The sequence below is a fragment of the Chiloscyllium punctatum genome, chromosome 1 (assembly GCF_047496795.1).
Source record: "Chiloscyllium punctatum isolate Juve2018m chromosome 1, sChiPun1.3, whole genome shotgun sequence".
NCBI lineage: Eukaryota > Metazoa > Chordata > Chondrichthyes > Orectolobiformes > Hemiscylliidae > Chiloscyllium > Chiloscyllium punctatum.
Window position 1 is genome coordinate 170,482,899 of NC_092739.1, and position 21,868 is coordinate 170,504,766.

Genomic DNA, 21,868 nt, shown 5'->3' on the forward strand with positions numbered 1-21,868 from the left:
ACCTTCATCCCCTCCCCCACTCACCCATTGTACTCTATGCTACTCTCTCCCCACCCCCACCCTTCTCTAGCTTATCTCTCCACCCTTCAGGCTCACTGCCTTTATTCCTGATGAAGGGCTTTTGCCCGAAATGTCGATTTTGAAGCTCCTTGGATGCTGCCTGAACTGCTGTGCTCTTCCATCACCACTAATCCAGAATAGTGGAGTTATAGCATTTCCAGTCAATGTTGGGGAAGTTAAAGGCCCCCATAATGATCACCCTGTTCCTTTCACTCCTACCCAGAATCGATATCCCAATCCTCTCTTCCACCTCCCTGGAACTCTGCAGAGGCCGATAAAAACTCCAAGCAGTGTGACGTCTCTCTCTTGTTTCTAACCTCTGCCCACACTACCTCAGTAGACGAGTCCTTGTCAAAAGTTCCCTCAGCCACCATTATACTGTCCTTGACTAACAATGCCACACCTCCCCCTCTTTTACCACCTTGCCTATTCTTAATGAAAGATCTAAATCCTGGAACCTGCAACATCCATTCCTCACCCTGCTCTATCCATGTCTCCGAAATGACCACAACATCGAAGTCCCAGGTACCTATCCATGCTGCAAGCTCCCCTACCTTATTTCGGATGCTTTTTTTTTAGATTAGATTTTTAGGTTAGATTACAGTGTGGAAACTCGCCCTTCGGCCCAACAAGTCCACACCGACCCGCCGAAGCGCAACCCACCCATACCCCTACATTTACCCCTCACCTAACACTGTGGGCAATTTAGCATAGTCAATTCACCTGACCTGCACATCTTTGGACTGTGGGAGGAAACCGGAGCACCCGGAGGAAACCCACGCAGACACGGGGAGAACGTGCAAACTCCACACAGTCAGTCGCCTGAGGCGGGAATTGAACCCAGGTCTCTGGTGCTGTGAGGCAGCAGTGCTAACCACTGTGCCACCGTGCTTCCCACCCACCGTGGTGTTGAAGTAGACACACTTCAAACCAGCTTGCTGTTTGCCAGCACACTCCTGTGACCATGAAATCCTGTCCCTGTCCTCCCTACTCTCATCCTCCTGTGCGCTGGAACTACAACACTGGTTTCCAATCCTTCCCCTCTGCAACACTCGTCTGATTAAAAATCCCAATTGTGATTTCCAACAAATATAGTCATATTTCAAAACCAGGCAGCTTAGCCAAGGGTACTCTGTCTTCTCTGTCTTCTTTTCTTCTTCTTAGGGATTCTGTTTCCCAGGTCTTTGACAGATAAAGGTACCTTTAAGAGAGCAGTTGTGCAGGCAGTCTGTATTGTTCTGTTTTTGTTGGTGGTCTTTGCTACTCTGGCTGACTGTTCAAAATGTCTGATACTTATACCCCAAAACAATGGATCATTTCATTGGTTTTAATATTGTCAAATTCAAACTTGGCTGAAGTTTGGTATCTTGAGCTTTGCTTTAAACTGATTGGCCAAATTTGAATTTGTTTTTGTATCCAGGCAACACAGCTCTTAGCTAGTTGTTTGACCAAATATTACATTGTTACCTTGTTCAGAACACTGCGCTAGCTAGTAATTTCAATTCTCTTAGAGGTACAGTACACCCACAATTTCAATAACACACAGTACTGTCCCAATTCTTGGGATCAAGTGGGTCCGTGATCTTCTCTGGTGTGCTCACTCCTTGAAGCTCCACTGGTAACAAGCCCCGGTGATCCAATCCATTTTCAATCATTCCAGGTTTCAATGTGGTAAACCTCCTGGAAGCTGCTGCAATACTTTCTTAAATAAAGATGCAGTATTCAACGGGAGTCTCTCCAATACCCTGTGTCATTGAAGCATAACATCTTCATCTTTATGTTCAATTATTCTCATTGCAAGGTGTGGTATGTGTACCCTTAGTCATTTTTATTAAGTTTTTTATCTACATGCTAATGTTTTGTAAACCATGCATCAGGACCATCTAAATCTCTCTGCACCTCAGAAGTCTGCAGCCATTCTCCACTTAGTTCATGCGCTTTTTTATTCTCCCTGCTAAAGTGAACAACTGATATTTTCACACATTGAATTTCATCTCCCAACAACACTCAAGAAGCTTGACACCATCCAGGACAAAGCAACTGGCTTGATTGTCAGCAAATCCACAAACATTTGATCCCTCCAGCACTGATGGTCAGTAGCCGCAGTGTGTGTTATCTACAAGAAGCACTGCAAAAAATCACCAAACATCCTCAAACAGCACCTTCCAAACCCATAACCACTTCGATCTAGAAGGACAAGGGCAGCAGATACATGGGAATACCACCCCCTGCAAGTTCCCCTCCAAGCCCCTCACCACCCTGACTTGGAAATATATTGCCGTTCCTAAACAGTCACTGGGTGAAAATCCTGGAATTCCATCCCTACCTACATTGCGGGTCAACCCACAGTAAGTGAAATGCAGTAATTCAAGAAGGTAGCTCATCCCCACCTTCTTAAGGGCAAGTAGGGATGGGCTATCAATCTGGGCAGCCAGTGATGCCCAAGTCCCACAAATGAATAAAAAAAAATTAGCTACAATGTATTTTCCCCCGCACTTATATCATGCTATAAATTGTAAAAGGCTAAGTCCTAAGCGAGGACCCCAGGCAGAACTTCTCTTCTTCCTTCCTGCCTATCAGACCTGATTATACTAACTCTCTGTTTTCTGTTAGCCAGACAGTCTTCAATCCACATTTGTATATTGTCCACCAAACCATGACCCTTCATACCCCACAGATGCCTTTGATGAGGCCCCTCTAACTTTCTTATTTCCAACATTGAAGGTCCAATGTATTCTGCTTTTGTCTTTGAGTCAGTGAATGTGCTGTCATCTTGTGGATGTGGCTTCTCAGTGACAGCTATCCTCACTCTCGCTCTCGCTCTCTCGCGCTCTCACTTTCTCATTCTCTCACTCTCTCTCTCACTCTCTCTCTCACTCACTCTCACTCTCACTCTCTCTCTTTCTCTCACTCTCTCTTTCTCTCACTCTCACCCACTCTCTCTCACCCACTCTCTCTCACAATCTCTCTCTCACTCTCAATCTCTCACTCTCACTCTCTCTCGCTCTCACTCTCACTCTCACTCTCTCTCTCACACACTCTCAATCTCTCTCTCACTCTCAATCTATCTCTCACCCTCATCCACTTTCACTCTCACTCTCTCTCACACTCACTCTCTCTCACTTTCACCCTCAATCTCACTCTCTCACCCTCACTCTCACCCTCACTCTCACCCTCACTCTCACCCTCACTCTCACCCTCACTCGCTCTCTCACTCTCAATCTCACTCTCTCACACTCACTTTCACCCGCAATCTCACCCTCATCCTCACCCTCTCTATCGCTCTCGCTCTCTTACTCTCACTCTCACTCTCTCTCTCACTCTCACACTCTCTCTGTTTTACCCTCAGGAGTGTACCGACCCCTGCTGTGAGCCCTCAACATGTAAACTTAAACCTGGGGCACAGTGCCCATCCACGGGTACCTGCTGCAAAGACTGTCAAGTAAGATCTCACTGCATCATGTTCCACAGTTCTACAGAGGGGGCTGGGATATGGGGCAAGGAGTAATGGTGGAAATGATCTTGTCATGTTAATACAGTGGCAGGTAACTGGAATGCCTTTGACATCAAGGCTGCATTCGACCGAGCGTCGTGTCAAGGACCCTAACAAAGCTGGAATCAATGGGTATCAGGGGACAAACTCTCCAAGTCTGTTAGAGTCACACCTGGCACATAGGGAGATGTTGTGCTTGTTGGAAGTCAGTCATCTCAGCTCCAGGACATCTCTGCTGGAGTTCCTCAGGGTGGTGTCCTCGGTCCAACCATCTTCAACTGCTTCATCAATGACCTTCCCTCCACCATAAGGTCAGAAGTGGGATGTTCACTGCTGAATGCACAATGTTCAGTACCATTCACAACTCCTCAGGTACTGAAGCAGTCCATGTTCTAATACAACAAGATCTGGACAATATCCAGGCTTGGGCTGACAAGTAGTAAGTGATATTTCTGTCACACAAATGCCAAGTTATGACCATCTCCAGTAAAAGACAATCTAACCACCAGCCCTTGACTTTCAATGGTATTACTATCACTGAATCCCCCACTTTTAACATCCTGGGAAGTTATCATTGATCAGAAATTCAACTAGACTCAGAGGCTAAGAATATTGCAACGAGGAACGTACCTCCTGACTCCCAATAATTATGTACTGTTAAAATGACAGCACATTTCATTGCAGTCTTTGTTCTCCAGTTCCTTCCAGCAGGGACAATGTGCCGAGGGCTGATTGGGGAATGTGACCTGCCGGAGTTCTGTACAGGAAATTTCTCTGATTGCCCCGAAAATGTGTTTCTGAAAAATGGGTACACATGCAGCAATGGGACTTTATACTGCAGTGATGGTATCTGCCAGTCTGCAGATAAACAGTGTCAGGAGATCTGGGGTCCCGGTGAGTACACAGCATTAGAGTCTCCCCTATTCTTACAGCAAGCATGGGAGAGCAGAGAGTGAGAAACCACAAAAGTGAATTGTTATACAATGTGAAATATGTAGATTTGGTGCAAGGGGAAAATGGGTGCCGAGGGGGAGGGAATGTTTGTGCTCATTCTTCATCAGGCAGAGCAGGAAATGGAGATAGAGAGAAATACGATAGAACCATGAAAGATGAAATTCTGAAAAGTTATCTATGTTTCTGTCTGCATAGATGCTGCCAGACCTGCTGGGTTTCTCCAGTGTTCTCTGTATGAGTGTTCTCTAGGTTTCCAGCATTGTTTTGTGGGTTTACTGCTGTTTGCATGATGAGCATTTTTTTGAAGTTATTTAAATCAGCTACATTGGTTAATAATATTGTCAAGAGTCATAGCAGAGAGAACAGGAAAGTAATGATGTATTTGAAATGTCACTGGACTAGAAAGGGATGAGAAGATGGGGGCAGCTCCAACAACACACAAGAAGCTTGACACCATCCAGGACAAAGCAGCCCCCGCTTAATTGACAGCACATCCCCAAACATCCACTCCCTCCACCACCGCAGTGTGTACTGTCTACAAGAAGCACTGCAGAAATTCACCAAAGATCCTCAGACAACACCTTCCAAACCCACAGCCACTTCCATCTAGAAGGACAAGGGCAGCAGATACATGGGAACACCCGTCCTCTGCAAGTTCACCTCCAAGCCACTCACCATCCTGACTTGGAAATATATCACCGTTCCTTCACTGTGACTGGGTCAAAATCCTGGAATTCCCTCTCTAAGGGCATTGTGGCTCAACTCACAAAAGGTTGATTCAAGAAGGCATCTCATGACCACCATCCCGAGGACAGCTAGAGATGGGTGGTAAATACTGGCCCAGCCAGCGATGCCCACATCCCACAAATGAATAAAAAAACCAGCCATGATTGAATGGCAGAAGCAACTCAGTGGGCTGAATGGTCTAATTCTGTTTCTGTATCTTATTATCTCAAGGTCATTTGCATCTGGTTAAGCAAGCAATCATTTTAAAATTCTCATTCTTTTTCATATCTGTACAAAATCTCTCAATTTTCCTTCCTCTGTAATTGCCTCCACATACACCTCTGAAATATCCTTGTTTGTCTAAATTTTGGGCATCCATTTTATACTTTTCAACACCATGGCCAATTATCAAACTTATGCAAAGTGAATAAATCATAGATGAAGATCTGATTCCAGGGAGTTATTGAGCACACAAACTGCTCTGGTAACTGCAGAGGTCTTCCTCGAGACATTATGATGAGCTGATTTCCCCCTTTGCTGGACACACTGTGGTGGATTTCAATTAAATCCCCAAGGATCCCTCCGTAATTAGTAAAGTGGTAAATTCCATATTGCAGACAGGAATTGCAAAGAAGGACAGAGGGAACGATGAGCTGTTGCTTCACATCAGATCAAATTTACTCTCTTTCTCTCTTTCTCTCTCTCTCTCTATCCATCTATTTGTCTCTCTCCGTCTCTGTTCTAGTGCAGAATAGCAATTCCACACAGAAACTGGGCCATGTGTGTGTTTTCTCTCTCTCAGGAGTTCTCCAGTCTGCACAACTCCATCTGAACACCGAGTCTTGCTGTTGGATTCAGTGGCATTTCCTCAGCAAAAGTGTCTCGTTTAAAACATTCAACTCGATTTGTATGGGTCCACATAATCTTTTCTGGTAGTAATTTTTGCATCAGAACTTTGGAACAATATTGTTGTCTCTCCATCTGTGTGTCTGTAACTGCTCATCTCCCTGCTCACTCAGGCTGGGCTGGGCTGGGCTGGGGAGATGTCTGTGTGACTGTGAACAGTTTAGAGCAGTTTCTGGTTTGGCGACTTTCTTCTGGTTTATATATCTCTCCCTTTCCCTTTCTTTCTGACAGGTGCAAAATCTGCTGAAGATGTATGTTACTTATATACAAATAATGCAGGAAGCCCCTTTGGAAACTGTGGCAAGAATGACAATAATGATTACATCAAATGCCAAAATAAGTATGTTTCATATAAGATTCCCAGCAATTCTAAAATAGCCATATTTTTAGCCATAAATGTAACATTAAAAATGTGTGCATTTCATGTTGTTTCTGATTCTGATTGATTGAATAAATTGTACAATTGATGAGACTAGAATGGGGGTATTGTGTGCAGCTCTGGTCACCACCTTATAGGAAGGAGATAATTGGTCTGGGAAAGTACAGAGAAGATTTGATGAATGAATTAATACGTTATTTATTGTTTCATCTATCTTGATAATACAGTGAAAAGTGTTTTGTTGCCACAGTCTGGTGCTGTTTTCTATAATGCATCCAGGGCTGGAGAATTGTAGCTACAAGGAGAGATTGGAGAGGTTGGGGTGGTTTATATTGGAACAGAGAAGGTTGAGGGGTGACATGATTGAGGTATACAAAACCATGAGGGGTTAGAAATAGAGTAGACAGGATGAGCCAGGTTCATAGCTCCTTGAAAGTGGAATTGCAGGTAGAGAGGATAGGGAAGAAGGTGTTTAATGTGTTTTTCTTTATTAGTCAGAGCATTGAGTATCGGAGTTGGGAGGTACAGGACATTGGTTAGGCCATTGTTGGAATACTTTGTGCAATTCTGGTCTCCTTCCTATTGGAAAGGTGTTATGAAACTTGAAAGAGTTCAGAAAAGATTTACAAGGATGCTGCCAGGGTTGGAGGATTTGAGCTACAGGGAGAGGCTAAACAGGCTGGGGCTGTTTTCCCTGGAGTGTCGGAAGCTGAAGGGTGACCTTATAGGGGTTTACAAAGTTATGAGGGGCATGGATAGGATAAATAGACAAAGTCTTTTCCCTGGGGTGAGGGAGTCCGGCACTAGAGGAAATAGGTTTAGGGTGAGAGGGGAAAGATATAAAGGAGACCTAAGGGGCAAACCTTTCACCCAGAGGGTGGTATGTGTATGGAATGAGCTGCCAGAGGATGTGGTGGAGGCTGGTACAATTACAGCATTTAAAAGTTATCTGGATGGATATATGCATAGGAAGGGTTTGGAGGGATATGGGCCGGGTGCTGGCAAATTGTTTTTATTCATTCACAGGATGAGGGAGTTGCTGGCTGGGCAGCATTTCCTGCCCACCGCTAATTCCCCAGAGGACAGGTAAGAATCAGTCACATTGCTGTGGGTCTAGATTCACCTGAAGGCCAGACCAAGTAAGGATAGCAGGTTCCTTCCCAAAAGGACATGAATGAATCCGATGGGTCTTTCCAACAATCAGCAATGGATTCATGGTTATCATTAGATTCTTAATTCCAGATGGTTATTGAACTCCAAAGTCCATGGCAGGATTCCAACCCAGGTCCCCAGAATCTTATCTGGGTCTCTGGATTAGCAATCCAGTGATAATACCACTCAACCATAGCTTCCTCTTGATACTAGATTTGTTTTGAATATCTGATTGGCATGGACGAGTTGAACTGAAGGGTTTGTTTCCATGCTGTACATCCACATGACTTTGACTCGAATTCAGATATTACTATCCTTGAGACCAACTTTTTAATTTCCTGCCTAATTTCCTATATTCTCGCCTCATAACCTCATCTTTTTCCTCTTCCTATGTTATTATTGCCAATGTGTATAATGCTGGTCCTTCTCCACTTTGAGAATATTCTGCACTCTGTAATACATCCTTGACTCTGGCACCCAGGAGGGAACACACCATTCTGATATCTCATTGCTAGCCACAGAAAGGTCTGTCTGTGCCTCAGACTAGAGAGTGCCCGATCACAATCGATCCCTTAGAACCTGACGTACCCCTCGTTACATTAGTGCCAGCCTCAGTACCAGAAACCTGGCTGTCATTGCTACATTCCCCTGAGAGTCCACCACCCCTTACATTCTCCAGAACCTCATACTTGTTTGAGATGGGAATAACCACAGGAGATTCCTGCACTCCCTCCATACCCCTCCCAGAGAAAACCCATTGATCCAAGTACACCTGCAGGTTTTCTGCCTTCCAAAACTACCATTCATCACAGCCCCCAGCTCTCATTATTTCTAACTGTCTCTCCAACCTATCCATACCCTCTGGTGGGTTAACAATTAGTGTTGTGCTGAGATGAGCACAGCCTCACTGTGTCAATTACTCACCCTCAATGCTCTGATTCATCATATTGTCTGAGAAGTTCCGAGATTGCTGAGATTGGAAGTTGATGTCACAAGTTGGTTGTTCCTTGTGGGTTGGGCACTGGGCTGTGTGTGGAGCAAGAGCCTGTTTCCACTGGTGCTGTGGTTTCATTCAATTGGATGTGCAATCCTTTGGCAAATGTAGGATCACTGATTGGCCACATTTTAACAGCCAAAAGGAGGGAAACGAGTACAGACACAAAGTGAATTCACAGACATTGAGATGGCCAAGCTGGTCACAATACCGACTGCAGCAGCTAGTCATAGAGTCATAGAGATGTACAGCATGGAAACAGACCCTTCGATCCAACCCATCCATGCTGACCAGATATCCCAACCCAATCCAGTCCCACCTGCCAGCGCCTGGCCCATATCCCTCCAAACCTTTCCTATTCATATACCCATCCAAATGCCTTTAAAATGTTGCAATTGTACCAGCCTCCACCACATCCTCTGGCAGCTCATTCCATACACTTACCACTCTCTGTGTGAAAAGGTTGTCCCGTAGGTCTCTTTTATATCTTTCCCCTCTCACCCTAAACCTATGGTCTCTACTTCTGGACTCCCCGATCTCAGGGAAAAGACTTTGTCTATTTATCCTATCCATGCTCCTCATAATTTTGTAAACCTCTATAAGGTCACCCCTCAACCTCCGATGCTCCAGGGAAAACAGCCCCAGCCTGTACAGCCTCTCCCTATAGCTCAGATCCTCCAACCCAGACAACATCCTTGTAAATCTTTTCTGAACCCTTTCAAGTTTCACAACATCTTTCCGATAGGAAGGAGACCAGAATTGCACACAATATTCCAACAGTGGCCTAACCAATGTCCTGTACAGCCGCAACATGACCTCCCAACTCCTGTACTCAATACTCTGACCAATAAAGGAAAGCATACCAAACACCTTCTTCACTATCCTATCTACCTGCGACTCCACTTTCAAGGAGCTATGAACCTGCACTCCAAGGTATCTTTGTTCAGCAACACTCCCTCGGACCTTACTATTAAGTGTATAAGTCCTGCTAACATTCGCTTTCCCAAAATGTAGCACCTCGCATTTATCTGAATTAAACTCCATCTGCCATTCCTCAGCCCACTGGCCCATCTGATCAAAATCCTGTTGTAATCTGAGGTAACCCTCTTTGCTGTCCATTACACCTACAATTTTGGTGTCATCTGCAAACTTACTAACTGTACCTCTTATGCTCGCATCCAAATCATTTATATAAATGATGAAAAGTTGTGAACTCAGCACCGATCCTTGTGGCACTCCACTGGTCACAGGCCTCCAGTCTGTAAAACAACCCTCCACCACCACCCTCTGTCTTCTACCTTTGAGCCAGTTCTGTATCCAAATGGCTAGTTCTCCCTGTATTCCATGAGATCTAACCTTGCTAACCAGTCTCCCATGGGGAACCTTGTCGAACACCTTATTGAAGTCCATATAGATCACATCTACTGCTCTGCCCTCATCAATCCTCTTTGTTACTTCTTCAAAAAACTCAGTCAAGTTTGTGAGACATGATTTCCCATGCACAAAGCCATGTTGACTATCCCTAATCAGTCCTTGCCTTTCCAAATACATGTATATCCTGTCCCTCAGGATTCCCTCCAACAACTTGCCCACCACTGAGGTCAGGCTCACTGGTCTATAGTTCCCTGGCTTGTCTTTACTGCCCTTCTTAAACAGTGGCTCCACGTTTGCCAACCTCCAGTCTTCTGGCACCTCACCTTTGACTACTGATGATACAAATATCTCAGCAAGAGGCCCAGCAATCACTTCTCTAGCTTCCCATGGAGTTCTCGAGTGCACCTGATTAGGGTCCTGGGGATTTATCCACCGTTACCTGTTTCAAGACATCCAGTACTTCCTCCTCTGTAATCTGGACATTTTGCAAGATGTCACCATGTATTTCCCTAAAGTCTATATCTTCCACATCGTTTTCTACAGTAAATACTGATGTAAAATAATCGTTTAGTATCTCCCCCATCTCCTGTGGTTCCACACAAAGGCAGCCTTGCTGATCTTTGAGGGGCCCTATTCTCTCCCTCGTTATCCTTTTGTCCTTAATATATTTGTAAAAACCTTTTGGATTCTCCTTAATTCTATTTTCCAAAGCTATCTCATGTCCCCTTTTTGCCCTCCTAATTTCCCTCTTAAGTATACTCCTACTTCCTTTATACTCTTCTTGATATATATTCCTTTATATTCACTTGATCAATCCTGTCTATACCTGACATATGCTTCCATCTTTTTCTTAAACAAAACCTCAATTTCTTTAGTCATCCAGCATTCCCTATACCTACCAGCCTGCCCTTTCACTCTGACAGGAATATACTTTCTGTGGATTCTTGTAATCTCATTTCTGAAGGCTTCCCATTTTCCAGCCATCCCTTTACCTGCAAACATCTGCTCTCTATCAGCTTTTGAACGGTTTTGCCTCATACCATCAAAATTAGCCTTCCCAGTGTACATGAAGCTCAAAATGTTTTATTGTTCTCTTTCCTACAGAGATGTAAAGTGTGGGAAGATTCAGTGCAAGGGTGGAAATCCCTCTCCAATTCAAGGAGGGAATGTACACTTCTCCACCACCAAATTTGAGATTGACAACGTGCAGATAAAATGCAGGGGGACATATTCGAATTTACCTGATTCCATTTCTCCAGACCTAGTTCGACAAGGTACAAAGTGTGGAGACAAGAAGGTGAGTCATTGACAGTCACTAGGAAGTAATGTTAAATTAAAATTCTGAGGAAGAGGCATATCAGACTCAAAGCTTTAGTTTTGTTTCTCTCTGTACAGACTTTGCCATACCCTCTGAGTTTCTCCAGCATTCTCTGCATTTCCTTTAAATTTATATTAAATCCATCTCCAGTGCAAGTCCTCTCCTCATGTTATGCACCAACTCTCTTTATCTTCTCCCTATCATTGCTATTTCTCATTTCCTGAAGCTCACATAGATAACATCCACTGCACTGCCTTGATCTATCATCGTCATTACATCCATCCAACAATTTCAGCATCTTCATCAAACTGCTGTCTCCATTAATAAACAAGCAACATGTACTGATGACATTTCAGGTCAAGAATGCAGCTGAGATCTGGACACAAGCAGATCAGAGAAAAATGTAAAAAACACCAGGATTGTTGTGGTGAGTGGGTTTAACTTCCCCAATTCTGGATTAGTGGTGCTGGAAGAGCACAGCAGTTCAGGCAGCATCCAAGGAGCAGTGAAATCGACGTTTCTGGCAAAAGCTTTTAACTTCCCCAATATTGACTGGGTCTCCCCTTGTCAAGATTAGTGTGGTGCAGGCAGCATCCGCGGAGCAGGAAAATAGATGTTTCAGGCAAAAGCACTGCATCATTCCTGATTTTCCTGCTCCTCGGATGCTGCCTGGCCTGCTGTGCTTTTCCAGCACCACTCTAATCTAGATTCTAATCTCAAGCATCTGCAGTCCCCACTTCAACCTGGGTCTCCCTTTGTACCAGAGGCTGAGATGGGCAGACTTTGTTCAGAGTATCCAGGAGGGTTTAGAATCTTGAACATCAAGCAGTGCAGCACATGCACTGGCCCTTCGGCCCATGATTATGTGCAAAACATTGTTCCAAATTAAACTAATCCCTTCTGCCTGCTCTGTCTGCTACCCTGTTATGGCAACTGTACCATTCAAGATTGGAGACGGTTACAGAGAATGGTGAACTCGGCCTGGACAATCACAAAGGCCAACCTCCCATCTATAGAATCCATCTACCAGGCCCACTGTCAAGGAAAGGCCACCAGCATTCTCAAAGATCCATCCCACCCTGGCAATGTTTTTCTCCAACCTCTACCATCAGGGACAAGGTACAGAAACCTGAACACACACACCAACCGGTTTCGAAACAGTTTGTTAGAATACTGAATGGACTGACAAACTCTTAACATTCGCCTGTTTTTATTATTGTTGCTGTTTATCTATTATTTACTTATCTCTGCTACTTAACTCTGTGATCTGCCTGTATTGCTCACAAGACAAAGCTTTTCACTGTGTCCCGGTACACATGACAATCAATTCAACTCAATTCAATTCAACTCGTCCGTAGCCCTCCATTCCTTGCATATTCATGTGCTTATCTAAAAACCCCTTCTACACCCTTATTGTATCTGCTCCCATCCCCAACCCTTGCAACACCTTCCTGATTCCTATCATGGGGAAAACTTGCCCCTCTCTCTGCTTTGAACTCCCCCCTCTCACCTTAAATGCATGCCTCCTAATATTAGATATTTCAACTTTGGGAAAAAGATTCAACTATTCACCCTATCTGTACATTTCATAGATTTCTATCAATTCTCTTCTCAGCCTCCACAGCTCCAGAGCAAACAATATGACTTTTTCTAGCCATTCTTTACAGCTCATGCCCATTTGTCCAGGTAGCATGACCAGAACTGAACACAGTACTCTAAATGTGGCCTAACCAAAGTCTTATAAAGCTGTAACGTGACATCCTGACTCTTGTACTCAATTCCCCGACAAGACGCATTCCATACACCACCTTTACCATCCTGTCTGCTTGAGTGGCCACTTTCAGGGGGTTATGGACTTGAATGCCAAGATCCCTCTGTGCATCAATGCTATTCAGGGTCCTGTAACACGGCATGAGAGTAACAGTCAAAAAGTGTGGTGCTGCAAAAGCACAGCCAGTCAAGCAGCATCTGAGGAGCTGGAGAGTCAACATTTTGAGCATAAGCCTTTCATCAGGAATGTTGTACTGACTCTTGTACTCAGTTCCCCTGACCAATAAATGCAAGCATGCAGTCCACCTTCTTTATCACCCTGTCTACTTGTGTGGCCAATTTCAAGATGCTATGGACTTAAACCCCAAGATCCTTCTGTACATCAATGCAGTTCAGGGTCCTGCCTTTAACTGTACACTTTTCCTGAACATTTGATCTCTCAAAGTGCAGCATCTCACACTTAACCGGATTAAAGTCCACCTGCCATTTCTCCGCCCATATCTACAACTGATCTTTATCCAGCTGGATCCTTTGACAACCTTGTCAAGAGGCTTAAGTTCGGATGAGACATGGAGGCTCAGTTAGGGCGATTGAGAGTTACAGGTTAGTCAGGAAAGACCGAAAGAGAGAGCTAAGATGAGCCAGAAGGGAACATGAGAAGTTGGCAGATGGGATCAAGGAAAACCTTCAAGCTTTCTATAGGTATATCAGGAATAAAGAATGACTAGATTAAGATTAAGGCCAATCAAGGACAGTACTGGGAAGTTGTGCGAGGACTCTGGGGAGATAGAAGAAGCACTAACTGAATTTTTTTTGTCAGTAATCACACTAGAAAAAGACAATGTGGTCAAGGAGAATACTGAGATACAGGCTGGTAGACTAGACAGGATTGAGGTTCACAAGGAGGAGGTGTTAGCAATTCTGGAGAGTATGAAATTAGATAAGTCTCCTGAGCCGGATGGGATTTATTTTAGGATTCTCTGGAAAGCCAAAGAGGAGATTGCAGAGCCTTTGGCTTTGATCATTATGTCGTCATTGTCCACAGGAATAGTGCCAGAAGACGAGGACAGCAAATGTTGTCCCCTTGTTCATGAAGGGGAGTAGAGACAACCCTGGTAATTATAGACCAGTGTGCCTTACTTTAGTTGTTGGTAAAGTGTAAGAAAAGGTTATGAGAAATAGGATTTATAATCATCTCGAAAGGAATAAGTTGATTAGGGATAGTCAACACGGTTTAGTGAAGGGTAGGTCGTGCCTCACAAACCTTATTGAGTCCTTTGAGATGGTGACCAAACAGGTGGATGAGGGTAAAGTGGTTGATGTGGTGTATATGGATTTCAGTAAGGGGTTTGATAAGGTTCCCCATGGTGGACTGTTGCACAAAATACGGACGCATATGATTGAGAATGATTTAGTGGTTTGGATCAGAAATTGGCTAGCTGAAAGAAGACTGAGGGTGGTGGTTGATGGGAAATGTTCATCCTGGAGTTCAGTTACTAGTGGGGTACCGCAAGGATCTGTTTTGGGGCTAATGCTGTTTGTCATTTTTATAAATGTCGTGGATGTGGGCGTAGAAGGATGGGTTAGTAAATTTGTGGATGACACTAAGGTTGGTGGAGTTGTGGATAGTGTGGAAGGATGTTGCTGGTTACAGAGGGACGTAGATAAGCTACAGAGCTGGGCTGAGAGGTGGCAAGTGGAATTTAATGTGGAAAAGTGTGAGGTGATTCATTTTGGAATGAGTAACAGGAATGCAAAGTATTGGGCTAATGGTAAGATTCTTGGTAGTGTAGATGAGCAGAGAGATCTCAGTGTCCATGTACATAGATCCCAGAAAGTTACCACTCTTTTGAGAAGGCATTCGGTGTGTTGCCGTTTATTGGTAGAGGGATTGGGTTTTGGAACCATGAGGTCATGCTGCAGCTGTACATAACTCTGGTGCGGCTGCACTTGGAGTATTGTGTACAGTTCTGGTCACTGCGTTATAAGAAGGATGTGGACACTTTGGAAAGGGTGCAGAGGGGATTTACCAGGATGTTGCCTGGTATTGAGGGAAGGTCTTATGAGGAAAGGCTAAGGGACGTCTGGCTGTTTCCATTAGAGAGAAGAAGGTTGAGAGGTGACTTGAGACGTATAAGATAATCAGAGGGTTAGATAGGGTGGATAGGGAGAGCCTTTTTCCTCAGATGGTGATGGCTAGCGTGACGGGACATAGTTTTAAATCGAGGGGTGATAGATATAGGACAGATGTCAGAGGGAGTTTCTTTACTCAGAGTAGTATGGGTGTGGAACACCCTGCTTGCAACAATAGTAGACTCACCAACTTTAAGGGTATTTACAAGGTCATTGGATCAGCATATGGATGAAAATGAAATGGTATAGGATAGATGGGCTTCAGATTGGTTCCACAGGTTGGCACAACATCGAGGGCTGAAGCACCTGTACCGTGCTGTGATGTTCTTTGTTCTAACCTTCTACACAATCCACAACTCCACTGATTTTTATATTGTCTGCAAACTTACTAACCCAGCCATCTACATTTCCATCCAAGTCATTTTCTATATCACTAACAGCAGAGGTCCCAGCACGGATTCACGTGGAACACCACTAGTCATAAACAACCTTCCACCACTGTTGTTTGCCTTCTTTGGGCAAGCCAATTCTGAACCCACGTGGCCAAGTCACTGTGGATCCCATGCATCTTCATCTCCTGGATGAGTTACCATGAGGAACCTTCTGGAAAGCCTTATTAAAATTCATTGCTCTACGCTCATCAAACACTTTGTCACCTCCTCGAAAAATTCAATCAAGTCAGTAAGATATGGCCTTCCCTGCACAATTAGGCCATGTTTTTCCAAATCTGCATAAATCCTATTGCTAAGAATTCTTTCCAATAGCTTCTCAACCTCTGGATGCGTGACTCACTAATCTATAGTTTCCTGCATATGCCTATTTCCCTTCTTGAACAGAGGAACAACATTAGCTACATACCAGTCCTCTGGGATCTCTCCAGTGCCTAGTGAGGTTAAAGTATATTGGTCAAGGCCCCAGCCATCTCCTCCCTTCCCTCTCCCAATAACCTGGGGTAGATACCCTCGGACCCTAGGGACTTGTCGATCTTCATGTTCTTGAAGAGACTCAACACCACTTCTTTCTTGATTTAAAAATACCTCCTGAGCATATTAACATGCTTCACCCAAATCTTACCATCGTCCATATCCAATTCCTGGGTGAATACCAAAACAAAGCACTCGGTTTGGATCTAGCCCCATCCTCTGCCCCTAAACGTATCTTCCCTCCTTTATCCTTGAGTGGTCCTACCTTCTCCCTAGTATGTAATGTACGTATAGAACCCTTTGGGACTCTCTTTAACCCTCCTTGCTCAGGTAACTTCATGACCCCTCTTGCTCTTCTAATTTCCTGCCGGAGTTCTTTCCTTTCTTTTCATATTCCTCGCAGGCAGATTCCAATTTTAGCTTCCTAAATCTTCCTAAATCCTAAATGTGCTTCTTTCTCTTTTTTGATTAAATTCACAAACTCCCTCATTATCCGAGGGTCTCTTACCTTGCTATCCTTGTCCTTCCTCCCTACTAGTATATGATCAATGCATTTAGTAGGTGACAATGGCCTCATGGTATTATCACTGCACTGACAATCCAGAGACCCAAGTAATGTTCTGGGGACCTGGGTTTGAATTTGCCATAGCAGAGGGTGGAACTTGAGTTCAGTTAAAAATAAAATCTGGAATTACGAGTCTAATGATGACCATGAGTTCATTGTTGATTGTTAGAGATCACCATCTAGTTTACTAATACCCTTAAATGAAGGAAGCTTGCTCGGCATTGGAGAGGTCCTGGAGGACTTGTGCAAGTAGCTAATGTTGTACCTCTGTTCAAGAAGGGAAATAGGGACAATCCAGAAAGCTACAAACCAGTGAGTCTCACATCAAAGTTAGGAAGCTATTGAGAATAATTCTTAGCGATAAGATTTATGTGTTCAAGGCCATCGCTCCCTGAATGTGACCATGCACATAGATAGAGTGGTAAAGAGGGTGTGTGGTATGCTTGACTTTATTAGTCAGGGAATTGAGTCCAAGAGTTAGGATGTCATGTTGTAGCTATGTAAGATTTTGGTTAGGCCACACTTTAAAGTATTGCATCCAATTCTGGTCGTCTCATTACAGGAGGATGTGGAGGCTTTGGAGAGGGTGCAGAACAGGTTTCCCAGGATGCTGCCTGGATGAGAGGGTATGGGCTATAAAGAAAGGCTAGAAAAACTTGGATTGTTTTCTGTGGAGAAGCGGAGGCTGAGGGGAGACATGATACAAGTCTATACAGTTATGAGATATGTAGATAGAGTTGATAGTCAGACTCTTTCTCCCAGAGTTGAAATGTCTAATGCTAGGAGATATCCATTTAAGATGAGAGGGGGAATTTCAAAGGACATGTGAGGAGAGAATGATAGGAGAGTGAAACACACTGCCTGGGAATATAGTGGAGGCTGATACAACAGAGAGACTTTTAGATAAACATGTGAATATGCCAGGAATGGAGGCATATGGACCAAGGGCAGGCTGAAGGGTTTAGTTTAATTTGGCGTCATGTTTGGCCCAGCATTATGGGCCGAAGGGCCTATTTCTGTGCTGTACTTTCCAGATAAAGTTCCATCTTACCTGGTCTGGCTCCACAGCAATGGGGTTAACTCCTAACATCGGTCTAGGAAATTAGTGATAGAAAATAAATGTTGGCCGAGCCAGTGATAGAACATAGAAAAGTAAAAACATAGAAAACAGGCCCTTTGGTCCACGAAGTTGTACCAAGCTTTAATCCTAATGTAAAATATAGTAACTTAACCTACACACCCCTCAACCCACTGTTATCCATGTGTATGTCCAGCAGTTGCTTAAATGTCCCCAATGACTCTGCTTCCACCAGCACCGCTGGCAACACATTCCATGCATTCACAACTCTCTGTGTAAAGAACCTACCTCTGACGTCTCCTTTATACCTTCCTCCTAATATCTTCAAACTATGACTCCTCGTACCAGTCAATCCTGCCCTGGGGAAAAGTCTCTGGCTATTGTTTCTATCTATTACACTCATTATTTGTACACCTCGATCAGGTCACCTCTCTTCCTCCTTCTCTCCAGAGAGAAAAGTCCAAGCTTAGTCAACCTCTCTTCACAAGACAAGCCCTCCAGTCCAGGCAGCATCCTGGTAAACCTTCTTTGCACCCTCTCCAAAGCCTCTGTATCTTTCCTATAGTAGGGCGACCAGAACTGGACACAATATTCCAAGTGTGGTCTCACCAGGGACTTGTAGAGCTGCAGCAAAACCTCGCGGCTCTTAAACTCGATCCCTCTGTTAATGAAAGCCAAAACACCATATGCTTTCTTAACAACCCTGTCCACTTGGATGGCCATTTTAAGGGATCTATGTACTCGCCCACCCAGCTCCCTCTGTTCCTCCACACTGCCAAGAATCCTGTCTTTAATCCTATATTCAGCAATCGAGTTCGACCTTCCAAAGTGCATCACTTCGCATTTATCCAGGTTGAACTCCATCTGCCATTTCTCAGCCCAGCTCTTCATCCTGTCTATGTCGTGCTACCGCTTGCAATAGCCCTCTATAGTAAATTTACTAACCCACCCCTCAACCTCCTCATCCAAGTCATTTATAAAAACCACAAAGAGCAGAGGCCCAAAGATCAGAGCCATGCGGGGGCATCACTCAATACTGTCTTCCAGGCAGAATACTTTCCATCTACAACCACTCTCTGCCTTCTGTCAGCCAACCAATTCTGAATCCAGATAGTCAAATCTCCCTGTATCCCATACTTCCTGACTTTATGAATGAGCCTACCATGGGGATCCCTATCAAATGCCTTGCTGAAGTCCATATCCACCACATCCACTGCTCAACATTCGTCGACCTGTCTCGTTACCTCCTCAAAGAACTCAATAAGATTTGTGAGGCATGACCTGCCCTTCACAAAGCCATGCTGACTGCCTTTAATCACACTATGCTTTGCCAAATAGTCATAAATCCGATCCCTCAGAATTCTTTCCAAAATCTTGCTGACCACAGACGTGAGACTAACTGGTCTGTAATTGCCAGCGATTTCCCTATTCCCCTTCTTGAAAAGAGAAACAACGTTCACCTCCTTCCAATCCTCTGGTATGACTCCCGTGGAGAGGGAGGAGGCAAATATCCTCACCAGCGGCTTAGCAACCTCCTTTCTCGCTTCCTGAAGCAGCCGAGGATAAATCTGGTCTGGTCCTGGGGACTTATCAATCTTAATGTTTTCCAAACCTTCTAGCCCATCAACGTCATCAATCTTGATCTGGTCAAGACTGTATCCCAGCTCCTCTAAGTTTTCATTTACAACAAGGTCTCTTTCCTTGGTGAAAACCAAAGCCAAAAACTCATTTAGGGCTTCCCCTATCTGCTCAGACTCCATGCACAAGTTCCCTCCGTTATCCCTGATCGGCCCTACCTTCTCCCTGATCATTCTCTTACTCCTCACGTATGAGTAAAATGCCTTTGGGGTTCTCTCTAATCCTCTTGCCAAGCCTTTTTCGTGCCCCCTCTTGGCACTCCTCAGTCCATTTCTGAGATCCTTTCTAGCAAACCTGTAATCCTCTAAAGCTGTGCTAGATCCTTGTTTCCTCCACCTTACACAAGCTGCCTTCTTCCTTTTGACGAGAAGCTCCTCGTCATCCAAAGTTCCCTAATCTTACCTCTTCTTACCTGCCTCAGAGGATCAAATTTGTGCATCACTTGCAACAACTGTTCCTTAAACAGTTTCCACATGTCTGCTGTGCCCTTTCTGTGGAACAATTGCTCCCAGTCTGTACTTCCCAACTCCTGTCTGATAGTGTCATAATTTCCTTCTCCCCAGTTAAATTTTTCCCTCGGTAACTGCTCCTTTCCCCCTCCAAGGCTATTGTAAATGTGAGGCAGTTGCGATCACTTTCACCAAAGTGCTCTCCCACCGTGAGATCTGACACTTGTCCTGGTTCGTTACAGAGCCCCAAATCCAAAATGGCCTCTCCCCTCCTCATCGGTCTGTCTACGTACTGAGTAAGGAAACCCTCCTTCACACACCTGACAAAAACGGCTCCATCCAAACCATCTACATTTAGGAGGTTCTAGTCGATATTGGGAAAGTTGAAGTCACCCATAACAACAACCCTGCTACTTCTGTATTTTTCCAGAATCTGCCGGCCTGTGAGATCTTCAATCTCTCTACTGCTATTAGGGGGTCTGTAGAAAACCCCCACTGAGGTGGCTGTTCCCTTACTGTTCCTAACTTCCACCCATAGTGACTCAGTAGACAAACCTCCCTCAACAACCTTTGTTTCTCTAGCTGTGATGCACTCTCTGATTCCACCCTCCCTGTTCTTTCTGAATGTTCTAGACCCTGGAAGATCAAGGAACCATCCCTGCCCCTGTGAAACCCACGTCTCCTTTGTGGCCACAACATCATAGCCCCATGATGTTCTCACCCCATGAATGAATATAAAATAAAACTAGGGAAAGGAATATTAGATCTTGTATTGGGGAATGAGCCTGGTCAGGTGTTTGAAGTTTCAGTGGGGGAATATTTTGGGCACAGTGATCATGTCTCTAATTTTTAAGATAGTTATGGATAAAGATAAGATTGGTCCTTAGGTGAAAGTGCTAAATTGGAGGAAGGCTAATTACAACAGTATCAGGCAGGCTTTAGAGAAATTAGAGTGGGGCCAGCTGTTACATGTGACATGTAAGCCCCTTCCAGTCGGAGGTTCAGGATCAGCATGTTCCTGTGAGGATGAAGGATAGGGATTGCAAGATTCAGGAAGTTTGAACGGAATGACGACAGAAATTGAAAATATTGTTTTAAAAAGATAAAGGAAGCATGTGTAAGGTTTTGAAAACAGGAATCAAACAAGACTCTTGAGGAATACAAGGAAAGCAAAAAAAATCTGATAAAAGAAATGAGGAGAGCTCAAAAGGACCATGAAATGGCAAGTCAGATTCAGGGGAATCCGAAGGCACTTTATACATATATAAAGAGGCAAAAGGGCAACTACAGAAAGGGTAGGTCTCTTCATATGCCCGTAACATCAATTCCGTTTCTCCTTGGATGCTGCCTGACCTGCTGTGCTTTTCCAGCACCACACCCTCGACTCTAATCTGCAGCATCTGCAGTCCTCACTTTCACGTAGGAGATTGCTGGAGCCTTGATAGATTCTTGGTTAGCCACAGGCAAGGTCCCGGAAGTGCTGGGCTCTCTCATGTTTGTAATGATTTGGTGAAAAATGTCTGTGGCCTGATTAGTAAGTTTGCATATGATACAAAAATTGATGGGGTTGTGGATAGTGAAGAAGGTAGTCAAAGGATACAACAGGATATAGATCAGCTGGAAAGTTAGATGGAGAAATAGAAGATGGAGTTTAATTTGGACATTTTGGGAGGTGAAATGTCAAAAAGAGTGGCAGGGTCCTGAGGAGCATTGATGTACAGAGGATCTTGGGGGTGCAAGTACATTGCTCCATGAAAATGGCAACACAAGTGAATAAGTTGGTAAAGAAGAAGCACCTGCCACATCCTTCCTCACTGTCTACAACTCCTCCGACTTTCGCATCATCCGCAAACTTGCTCACCCAACCTTCTAACCCTTCCTCCAGGTCATTTATAAAAATGACAAACAGCAATGGTCCCAAAACAGATCCTTGCGGAACACCGCTAGTGACGGCAC

The 21,868-nt window shown here is 44.3% G+C and overlaps 1 protein-coding gene across 2 annotated transcripts in view; it reads left to right on the top strand.

Moving 5' to 3' along the window:
• LOC140481854 (disintegrin and metalloproteinase domain-containing protein 12-like) overlaps positions 1-21,868 on the top strand; it is a 313,597-nt gene that overhangs the window by 248,273 nt on the left and 43,456 nt on the right. For both annotated transcript variants that reach the window (XM_072578423.1, XM_072578414.1), the window contains exons 13-16: positions 3,410-3,502; positions 4,252-4,447; positions 6,371-6,479; positions 11,143-11,335. In XM_072578423.1, coding sequence (XP_072434524.1) covers positions 3,410-3,502; positions 4,252-4,447; positions 6,371-6,479; positions 11,143-11,335 — 591 coding nt within the window. The remainder of the gene's footprint in view (positions 1-3,409; positions 3,503-4,251; positions 4,448-6,370; positions 6,480-11,142; positions 11,336-21,868) is intronic.